At 37.0% G+C, this 12,140-nt stretch overlaps 1 protein-coding gene across 1 annotated transcript in view; it reads right to left on the minus strand.

The window, feature by feature from the left end:
- Window positions 1-12,140, minus strand: part of ZNF407 (zinc finger protein 407) — a 399,036-nt gene that overhangs the window by 158,415 nt on the left and 228,481 nt on the right. The window contains exon 6 of the mRNA XM_065890443.1: window positions 11,529-11,649. Coding sequence (XP_065746515.1) covers window positions 11,529-11,649 — 121 coding nt within the window. The remainder of the gene's footprint in view (window positions 1-11,528; window positions 11,650-12,140) is intronic.

Genomic DNA, 12,140 nt, shown 5'->3' on the forward strand with positions numbered 1-12,140 from the left:
TTGCAGCCAATGCTAAAATGAACCTACCTCAGGGGCGCTGTGGTGCGTATTTCTACTACCTTTATTTGCACTCATGGAAATGGTGCCAAAAATTTGTTACAAGATGTACAGAACTATCTCAATTTGCAAAGGGAAATGTGCTTTTCATTTTTAAAGTTGAGAAACGAGCTAAAACCAAAATCTGAGAGGCAGCCATAACCGTCTTGTGGTAACCGTAATTTATAATGAAACAAAGCAGCAAAAATTCCAATAGAATCAAAGGAAATCCATACAAAATGCTAGTGAATGCAAAAGAAAAGCCTACATCAACCTGTGGGGCAATATATATGACTTATTTCCACTTTTTAGTGGTTTAGTACAACTGACAGCAACGCTCAGCAGTTATAATATACCTTAAGTCATGAAAACAAATCACGTACCCTACCTCACCCTAAGGAGTGATATATTTGCTTTCTCTTTTCATACTATACACACACTAACTCCAGCACCCACATGGTCCTTATTATTAACGTTTCTCTTGGTAGGACCATTCCAGTAGCGTATATGTTTCTAGAAATATGGCAATTTGAAGAAGGCAGGGGTCAATCTAAAACAGTGAAACAGAAGTTTTAGTACAAATGGACACAAGAAGTATAATCAAAGCTGTGATTGGTCAAAGAGGTATACCATACCTATAATTATTTGGAAGAAGTCACGCAAATGAAAGGTAGGTAAAACAAACAGCAAGGGTTGTACATATATATGGGGGTCAGGTGTCATCACGATAAACGTCTGTGAGTTTCCACTGGCTTATGATGTCACTAGAGGGGCCCATGAGATTTACTGGCCTTAGAAAAACCCTAAGACATTAGCAAAAATTGTTTAGAATAAGTCATAGAAAAGATGTCACACTTTAAAAGATTACATTTAAGATGAGTGTTTGTTAAGTGATTGCCCTGAATTGTTTGCTAGTGCCAAGCAAATTCTTGAATTATGTATAACAGTTAAAGTAGTACAATATTTTGTGGAAGTAAATTCCTCATAGAAAGCAAATAAAATTCCAATGTTTGAATGTGTATGTAGGGAGGGCAGAACAGTCCCATTACACAGTCTCTATGTTCTTTGATTCAAAACTCTGAACACAACAAAGGTAAAAGTTGGTGCTACGCAGTATTCCCAAACTGTGGGAGGGTAAAGATTCAGAGGTTTGAAGCTGTAGCTCTCCATCTCGAGAGGTCCCAAGGTGGGAACAGGGAGGCACTGCTGATTCTTCAAAATCGTGAGCAGCGCCCCTGATGCGTCACAGAACCCTCACCTGACATGCACCACCTGAGCCCTTAGGTGAAAGCACTGTTCAACTTCGTTATTTCAGCTGGCTCTTTCACCTCCGCCTGTAAGCATTTTAGTAAAATTTTAAAAGCAATCTTAAGCAAACAGATGAAAACAAACACACAAATACAATGTGCATCCAGCTCTCTGCGCATGCAGCTATCCCAACTCCCCAAGCGTTTTCAGGAAGCAGCCTTCAAGACACTCCTTTCAAGACCAGCTAGCAAGTATCCTCACCACGTCTTCACCTCTGACCCCTCGCGTGCTTTCTGCTCCTACCCCTGTGCTAGGACCGGGCTTCCCCAGAGAACCCATGCCGTCTGGGTGGCTGCGGCGGGTGCACTGCCCTGAGTGCTGCCTGCCTGCCTGCTGCCCAGAGGTCCCTTCCATATCAGGAGGCTACTTCTCAGTCTCTCTGACACTTCTCTTTGCCCCTCTGCTTTTTCGTTTTCCGCATTTTCCAAGGGAAATGCCAATCGCATCAATGCTTTCAAGTTCCACATACACCAGCACTGACCTACACATTTACTGGCACGTTTCCCTGTGGATGTCCATGGGCACTTCAAAGTCAATGCATCCAACCCACACACATCGTCATTTTGCTAAAGGGATCTCTCCTCCGGGAGTGAGGACCTGGTAAATGGCACTGCCGCTCACTCAGCAGCCCTAGCCTAGGCATCTAAAGGATGGCATGCATCTTTCTGTCACCCTGTCCCCAAATGCATCCATTTGGTCACCGTGTTCATTCATTCTACCTCCTAACAAGCACCGGAATCAGCCTCTCTCTCTATCCTTCGTGGCTGCTGCGTTAGTTTATTTAGGATTAGTCACTTATTTCTGCCTGCACCTTTGCAATTGTCCTTTAAATGCTCTCCCAACACCTGCTGTGTCCCTCTCTGCCTCTTCATTTGTACTGCGTCAGTGATTACTGCAAAGCAAGATATGAATATGTCAGTTCCCTCCTTAAAATTCTCCACTGGTTATGCACTGCCTTTGGGGTAAAACTCAAACTCCCCGGCATGGACTAAATGGCCCACAGGACTTCTTGCCCACCTTCACCACATAATCCCATATGTCCTACAATCCAGGCTGGCCGACATGAGAAGATAACTTAAAATCAAATGAAAAATATAATTTGGGAGTGGAAAGTGGGACAGAATCTTACTTTTAATTAAAATTAAAGCTATCTGAGGTTTTTAGAACAAAACAAACTACTCAAATTTAAGTGTCAACCACGTTTTACCTCAAATAATTCAATCCAAGAGATTAACTGATTTAGTTAAGCAAAAGCACCAAGAGTTTACCTCATTTCCTCTGTACGGGAAAATTCTAATTTATTTTACGACATTTCATTTTCATTTCATATTTCTTAAAGGTTGTAATTTAAAATGAATAAAAACCAAAACAATCAGGAGAGATACGACTGAGTTCAGTTAATCAACATGATTCAAAACTTAAATAGTGAGAGAACCCCAAACAGTGTCACAACTGATACAAAAGATACAAAATGGGAGGGTAGGGTTGTTTAGCAAGATGCAAACCAAAAGAATTAAGAGTAAGGAACTAAAGTTTAAGGGGTAAGAGGAAGGTTAATATTACGTTAAAATTCCCTGTAGGGAAAAGTATCACATTACATGTTATGCATATTATGTTATTGAATAACAGATTCTGGTTTACTTCAAGTACAGCTCACTATGCAGGAAGGAAAGGCACAACACCATTTTCCAAAAAAGGAAAAGATGCGGGAATACTTCTTGTTATAGAACTTCTCACAAGCACAGTACTTCTCATAAATAGGAAAAAGTCAACAAAGGGTTTGTGCTACATTCTCTTAATAAAGAAAATAAAGATGTGAAAGTGAGAAAAGATGTAATCTTGTTTTTACAAACATTCTTAACCTAAAGCCAAAACATACACAGGTGCTACCAGGAAGGCAGCATCTTATTCCACTGAAGGGGTCTGAGGTCTAGAAGGCACACTGATAGAGAAGCTGCCTCATACAGACCACTGGGTCCCCACTACCTAAACATTCCAAGTTTTTCTCTCCTTCTCCTTCCTTCTTCCAGTTTTTTACAGGCCCCAGAGAGGCAATACTTCAGAACATACTGAAACAAAGGATCCAAAAACAAAATGAAACAACTAAGATCTTAGCATTCTCACTGAACTAATGACAGGTGGTCAAACTTTTATACACTTCAAAGGTATTATTGTTTCTCTCAACCCCACATCTGACCTTGTGAAATTCAACCATATAACCAGAAGGGTGTGCCTGGTGCTCCACTGACTGTTGTTCTAGATAATCCTGGCGATTACAGAGTTTTCCTAATAAGCTACACACTGTAAGAGCCTCTAATGCTGGGAGATATAGATAGTTACATAGTAAAGTGTTTTGTTGTGTGATAATAGCTCTAGTGTCTGAGGAATAACTTATTATGCAAGAGACTATTGCCCCCAAAATTTTTTCTATTTTTTTCATCTCTAAGGCCTTTCTTTCTACCACAATATATACAGCTACCACCCAAGGAACTATCCATAGTAATTCCTTGTAGAAAGACCATCCCCAAAGACAGTGCTGGTCTTTTTATAATGACTGGATTTGGGACTCAACAACAGCAGGTTAAATAAACATGTTTATCTAGATTCTACTTTAAGAGATAGCAAAGGGAATGTATGGTCACTTTGTGTTCAGAATGGCTCTTTTAATTAACCTGTGATCTCAATGACGATTTCAGCTACATCAACAAATAATTTACTTATAGTCATAAACAAATTATCTTAGATTTTTCTCCCTTTTAAAGACATATGAACCAATTTATATTTTTTAATGCTATGGAATCTATTTGTTTTCAAGTCTACAGATTTTTTTTTTTTACTTAACCAACTTCTGTAAGATGAAAATTTACCAACAGTAACTAAAGGTCTGACATAAATACTGTGCTATATTAGCACACAGGCTTAAACAAAAATTTTTACAAGTCTATGTGCTTGGGTATCTCAGGGCAGAGAAGAAAAGTATGAGTAAAATATGCTACAAATAAACATAACATTAGACATATATGTTATAGAAAATACAAAACTAAATCAAAACCACAATTAGAATTACTGAGTTTTTTTTTTTTTTTTTTTTGAAATTCACTAATAAAATGATCAGAGAAAATTAGGAGATATTTGTTCAGAAAGAATTCAATTTCTGCTGAAACATAAACGTTAGGAATAAAAAATACACTTACATACAGTACAACTTTCATAATTAGGATAGAAAAACCTGAAAATACAATTATGATTTTTTTAGGGAACCCCTCAAAAGATCCCATGGAAACTTACCAGAAACATCTACTCCACGTGAAAGATAGTACAACTCCATAAAGTACCATCTTGACACCTGCTAGGAGAATCTTCTTAAGCAATATTTATGCAGCCAATGACCAAACACAGTTCCACAAACCAGCCACGATACTGACATCTACCTGTGGCTCACTGAACTGTGTGAGGGTAGCAAGCAGGAAGGGGCCATCTACCAGGACAAGTACTACAAACATACAACAGACACATCTGCCTCCCAGAAGAAACTGACCACAAAGGGAGGAAAGCCTTGGAATCATCATTATCCCAAGAAAAGTTTGCAAAGTACCTGCGCTTCGAGACTTTCAAACTAACCTTTCAGCCTAGGACATCTGCTTTTTATTCCATTAACTGGATTAGCAGTTAAAATAGAGTGGAATATAAACAGATAACAAACAGACTTGATACTAATGAAATAATATTGACTGGTATGTTTTATTTATTTATTTTTGGGTGAGAATATTTAAGTTCTACTCTCTTAGCTAATTTCCAGTATTCAAAACAGTTCATCAGTGATAGTCACCATGTAGTACATTAGCTCTTCAGACCTTACTCATAACTGAAAGTTTGTATCCTTTTACCAACCTCTCCCTGTTTCCCCCACTCCCTGGCAACTACTCTTCCGCTCTCTGTTTCTATGAGTTTGACCGTTTTGTTGTTGTTGTTGTCGTTTTCGTTTTTTTTAAGATTCCACACATAAGTGATATCACGCAATATTAGGCTTTCTCTGTCTGGCTTACTTCGCTGACAAAATGTTTTGAATTTAAATTTCGTTCTGATATAACTAGGCTTGTGGCATCAATCAAATTGCTTCAAAGATAAATTAATATTAGACATTTTCATTTGATTATTTTTATGCAGTGTCATTACTCTTCAAGAACTTCAAAATCACCCAAAATAAATGAATGCTACCTTTGATTCTTCAGAAAAAGAAATGTGTGCTGTTCATTTCCTTATGTATAATTTCACTTCTCTCTCAGTATATATGATGTTCTGATACAAAGACAAAATCTGTTTTTTCTCCTTGTTATTATTCAGGGCGAACTCAAGTTTGATCCATCTATTGCTTCTCCTGCTACAACCTGTGAACCTGCACAGGAAGCCAAAGGAAAACAGGAACCCTCAGGGGAGATCATCCACAGGGAGGAAATTATCCCCTGCAGAGTCAGTCCCCAAGTCAGGATGCTGCTGAAACAATGGAAGACAGAACAATGATCCCATCCTATACTGAGGCCTTAGTGCCTTATTATTCAGTAAAGCCTAATAAACATAAAATGTTTATACAGCAAAATTATGTAAAAAGGCATACTATTATCTAAGACCTGAAAAAGTTTTCGTAACTGAGACACTTTATAGAAATATGTATTTGAGAAATTAATACAAACTTTAAAGGGAAATAAAGATTTATTATAATTTTTTTATCATTACATCTTAAAACTATCCTAAAAATGCTTCCAGCATCATGTAAAGTTAAGACAGAATTCAATTAAATTAAAAGTATTCTTTGACAAAAATTTTTTAGGATACACACACACACACACACACATTTCAAATGCTTGTGACAAACACTAAATTTTACCTAGTCTAGTCATATGTGTAAAAACTTACCAAATTTGATTATAAGAAATACTAAACAAAATATTTAGAAGAGGGATAAAAGAGATGTTGGGGAATATCACAAAAAGTACATTTTTTGTTGAGACTCCACTACTTGGGTCAAAGGGTAAATCAAATATTCTTAGCCTCCCCTCATCTAAAAGGAATGAAAACCCTTCTTGAGATCAAAACCTAGTGCATTAATGATTCTAGGAAATACACTGGCCAAGAGCTAAGTAAACCATCAAGTAAGGAAAAGAATCAGAGTGTATTTCCAAGTTCAGCAAAACAATGGGGGTAAATCTTTAATATGAGGCAGGATTTATCAATTTTATTCCTCAGCTCTATGATATGTCATATTTCTAACTGGAGTTATAATTTCAAATAATAAAAAAAGAATAGTGAATAAAATGAAAAGTAGAACAGTAAAAACAACTTTTTAAAAGAGTGTGTGTAACACTGGCAGCACTAAGGCAATTATGCAGTTGAGCAAAAATCTCAGTCTTAAAGAGAACAATGAAGGTATTCCAAGATCAACAATAGGGATGCAATAAATAAATGATCAAACTGCATACTTCGGGCTGAATTTTAGTTTTCTTTGATTTACTAAATGACATTTAAAGTGTCACGTAAGATTATCCTTAATATTTTTAATACTGCAGGTAGAATTTTGTGTTACTTTTCATGACTTATCAGTGGTTTACTGTTTAATATGCATTTATTAACCTTAAAAAATGGAAGCCAATGAGAAGGTGAGTTTCACATAAAAGAAAGCCCAATTACAGCCAACTTTAGGGCAAGTCATCTAATCTCTTGTGAAAGCCAGTGTCATCAGTGAAACAGAGTGCAGCTTGATATTTAATAAACTCCATGGGGAAATAAGGATTTACATTATTAGAAAGGGTACTTACTGTAACATATTAAAGTTTTTTTGATTTCTCTCCTTAATAGAGAAGTGACAATTAAAACATAACAAAAAATAAAAGTATTGAAAAATGTTAGATTGTTTCCATTTTAAGGTAGGAAAAAAATCTAAAGAATTTGCTGCATAAATAATATGGTAGGACAGCGTGCTATGCATCTAAATTTATGCTTCGAAATTATAATGAATACTAATTAATAGTGAAAACGTTTTGGAGCGATGATGGAATATACTGATCTATAATGGGTTCGAATTTTGGATATCTTAGACAGTAAAAGCTTAGGAAAAGGGTACACGTTTACATCTAAACAGAATGAGATGTCACTGCCTAAATTAATAATGCAAACTTGAAAAATAGCCCCAGGTTCAAAAGACCAATTATAAAATTCTTTTGTAAACAAATCTATATTCACATTTTTCATGAATAATTATAACTACTAAAATTTCTCCACTAATGTTCAATTTATAAAATGAAAAATATATTTTCAAATGAAATTTAAATAATACTTCAGTTTCTAATGATGGTAATTTACCTGCAAATAAGTGTTAATGATGACAACAACAGGAATACTCTACAGGAATAATGTTTATCTATTTATATTAAGCAGACAAAAACCTAAATATGGAAAAAGTATTTAAATATTTTAAGCAAGAAAATATTATGGAAGGATACTGATAAGACAAATATGACCATATTTTCTCAGGAAATATGTGATCATCTTATACATACTTTTATTCTACAGAAATCATACCTACTCCAATTTCTTTATCTTGTGAAAGAAGATACTTTGTCGTTGTAAGGTAGATATGGTAAGCATTTTGTTCTTCCCATGCTATGCAACCAAAACAATCTTTATGAACTTAACTGCCTGCTCATTTAAAAATCTTATTCTCCTCAACAAGAAAACGAAGGTATCCATTGAAAATTCTACATTTCATTCATAGTCACTAACTTTAGGAGTGTTCATATATTTGAAAGTTTTTCATACTTCTGGTCAAGTTAACTTGTCTTTTGTTCATTAGTAAAAGCAAACCCAACCTTGTATATACGCAGAACGATAAAACTGTCCCGTGAACACAAAGTGTTCAAACTATTTACTTTCAGTAATATTCAAATTATTAAAAAGGCTTAAATAAAGATAAAATCACCCTTTTATCAAGGACTTTAAGCATTTCAACAGGAAATTTGATAGCAAACACTAGATGTAAACATCCTGAGTATTATTAATTCATAGGAAAGTGACAACAGTCTTAGAAAACACCAGCTCCTTTTCACGACAGTGCCTCACAGAGGTCTGATACCGACGGGATCCAGCTGGATGCAACGCACTGCTCAACGGACGTGATGCTACTTCAAGGTGATAACTTGGATAGGGGACAAGTAGCACGACCTCGACCTTCGCAAAAGTATAATACAATTTCAAGCCCGGAAAACCTGAAATACTTAGAAATATGTTCATGCCTACAGAGACGTGAGTGTACCAAAACACAGTACTGATCAGCCAAACAAAATTCACATCCCAGTCTTTGTAGTAGTACTATTAATAGCCTTAAGTCATACTTCTATGAATTTCTTCCAAAAAAATCATGGACACACACAGAGATTTAGGTAAAAGTATTTTTGGAGTAAAAACCTGAAAATGGCAGACTAATGTCTAAAAATTTAATAAAGTTATTATTGTTTAACAATCTAACTAGAGGCCATGCAAGTATTAAAATTACATTGAAGAAAAGAGTGGTTTTCAAACTAGGCCTTTTGAAACTCTAAGGTATTTCAGTCATTATCTAACAATTGATTTGGTTTTTTTTTTTTTAACAACTTCAAAAACTGTAAAAAAAAAAAAATCCATCATGGCATGTATTATAATTTTCAGATACTAAAGACCTTCAAGGCACTGAAACTCTTGCATTACCTCACTGAACAGTATCTTGAGGTTTGTCAGGTCAAGTAAAGCCTACAACCATCTGAAGTCCTAACCTGAGATGAGAGTGAAAACAAGGGCTGATGTGCACAGCCAAGCTCTGGATAAGTGATGTAGTGTGTTCCTCACCGCACGTCAGCAGTGTTCCTGAAGTTCGTACCCAAATCATTTGTCTTTTGTAAATGAGGAAGAGGCTGAACGGCTGCAGTGAGCCTCAGGAGCCTGAGCTCCTGACGACCCGCCCCTGCTGAGCGCTCCCTGCAAAGTCATAAACTGGACACCAAGGCTAATCCAACAGCAACTGTTAGCAAGAACTCCCCCCATTTGAAAACTTTTTGCTTGTCAAACAGTCTTATATGATATTCGTTAGTGTTATAATAAGTGACTTACAGACTGTAACTCTGAAATCTGTAACTGGTAGACACCACTTTTATCTATATTATACATGGGGTCTGTACAAGATCTTGTTTGAAGTAACAGTTCTACGACTTAAAAATTATAGTTTGAGAACCACAGTTACACAGGATTAATGACATAAGGTGGTTATACAATTTGTTAAGTGTGAAAAATAAAATTTATAATGAAAGAAACCACCAAAAAAAAACAATGATTCAAAACAGGCATAAAGTACAGACTGAAAGAATATAATCCTAACAGCTAAGAGAGAGAATTAAGGGAAATTTTTATAAATCTGTAATTGTTTTCCTGTGTTTTGCAGGGAAGGCAACTACAGTATGACCTCTAATAAGGAAAAAGAGCATTCAATAACGTTTGTTGTTTAAAGAATTCGTACTATCAGCTCCTCAGAATTTCTGTGTCTACCTCTAATTGGATCACCATTTTATTAAATCTCAAAGAAACACCAATCTAGTGTTAGGCAAAGACAGAACTGAGAAAATGTGGAACGAATGAATAATTGATGAATGAAATATACCCGTAATATGTCTGTACTATTAGATGACCTTCAACATAAAACTTAATGCAATAATGAGGATAATAATAGAGATTATGGCAATATATTTACTGAACGCACAGGCTATATCCACAGGAATACAAAAATCTATTTTTCAATGAAGCCTTCAGGTTTAAGGTATATATTCTGATACGTAACAAAGGCAGGCTGCACTGAAGAACTACCCTCAACGTTTCCACATCTTCATGCACAACAGGGCCCATGAGACCTTCAGCCCCACAGTTGGGCTGATCAAGGCCCTAAGAAGATGTCCCTCAGCTGCCTGCGCATCGCATGGTGTCTCAGAGACCACAGTGAGCTCTGAAGTTATGCTCACAGGTCCCCCCACACAGCGTGATCGAGCTGCAACCTACAGCCGCCTTTCATTTTCCACCAGGCCCGGGATATGCGGACCTTGTCACAGAGTAAAACAGGCTCATTCGCCACTCCTGCTTCTCTGCCCCCGTGCTTTGCGGCCTCTGTGAAGTCACTCTGCAACCTGGCAGATGTCACTTAGCCGCTGTGGCCTCCACGAGTGGACGGAGCACTCATGACCTCCAACATGCTCTCAGCACAGAAATGCCACGCTGTACCATCACCTCCCTGCATCCTCACAGAACGCACATGTGACTGAAAGCTGCCCATCTTTTAAGCCATGGCTGACAGGCTTTCTCCTCTCGCAGGACTGATCTGGTTCCTTCTCTTTGCACTCCCCTGGTGTTTTTAAATACCACTGACATCTGTATTAGAAATATTTACTAACATTACCATTACAAGCCACCCATTATGCTACAATATCCTTAAAGGCAGGAAGCATTTCTTACATTATCTTCATTGTCTAAATGAGTGACTCACTCATAGTAGATGAGATGCCATATGCATTGAATAACTGATTAATTGGATGGTTCCTTACAATCACTTGAAAGTCAGGTGCATCAATGGATTATAAAACCTAAATGTGGGACTTCCCTGGTGGAGCACTGGTTAAGAATCCGCCTGCCAATGCAGGGGACACGGGTTCAAGCCCTGGTCCTGGAAGATCCCACATGCCTCGGAGCAACTGAGCCCATGCGCCACAACTACCGAGCCCACGTGCTGCAACTACTGAAACCCGCAGGCCTAGAGACCGTGCTCTGCAACAAGAGAAGCCACCGCAATGAGAAGCACGCGCACCACAACGCAGAGCAGCGCCCGGTCTCCACAACTAAAGAAAGCCGCCGCGCAGCAACCAAGACCCAACGCAGCCAAAAAAAAACCAAAACCTAAACGTTAAGATTGTAAAAAACGGAAAAATATTTTACATCTTTTAAAACAGTCACCAAAATCAGGTGGTGTAATAAACTCCCACTCCTAATATATGAATCATGCTTTAAATCATGCTAATTCACGTTACTCAAAAACACAATTCGTTTATGGTGAGTTTAACAGGATTTTCACCCACCACGATGACCCACTTGATTCCACTTGCTTCATAATGGATCGTTACCTGTAGTCACACCAGGGGCACCTGTAGGGCTTCTCTCCTGTGTGTACCCGCTTATGCCGCGTCAGATGAGATTGGGTCGTGGAGGCAAAGTTACACTCATCACATTTAAAAGGTTTTTCTCCTGAAATATATCAAGAGGAGTTGTAGATGAATAATTACAAATATTGGAAATGAAGGGCTTAATCTGTTATTAACAATTAAAAAGACACTCATTTCCATGAAATTTTAAGACTACACATACTTAGGATGTTTGAATATTTATTCACAGAGTGAGAAAGTTAGAAGATACCATTGATTTTTATTTCTCTATGAGAACAGAAGCAAGATATACATTTTGCAGTTCACATGTGACTTATACACACAGGATTCTAAATTATCTAATCTAAATAGAAACACACAGTGAAGCACTCATCCAGATAAAAACATAAATATCAGCTTTGGTTTAGCACTGTATTTTGAGTCATTTAACAAACTGTTAGATTAGGGCCATTATAAAAATCTCAGTGAGGTTAAAACCATGGAAAAGTATGTAACAAAGATGTACTTTGAATACACAGTGTAAAACTTATTAAAATCTTAAAGTTAAATATGAAGGAAAAAAATAAAACCAAG

This window comes from Phocoena phocoena, chromosome 13 (genome assembly GCF_963924675.1).
Source record: "Phocoena phocoena chromosome 13, mPhoPho1.1, whole genome shotgun sequence".
Classification (NCBI taxonomy): Eukaryota; Metazoa; Chordata; class Mammalia; order Artiodactyla; family Phocoenidae; genus Phocoena; species Phocoena phocoena.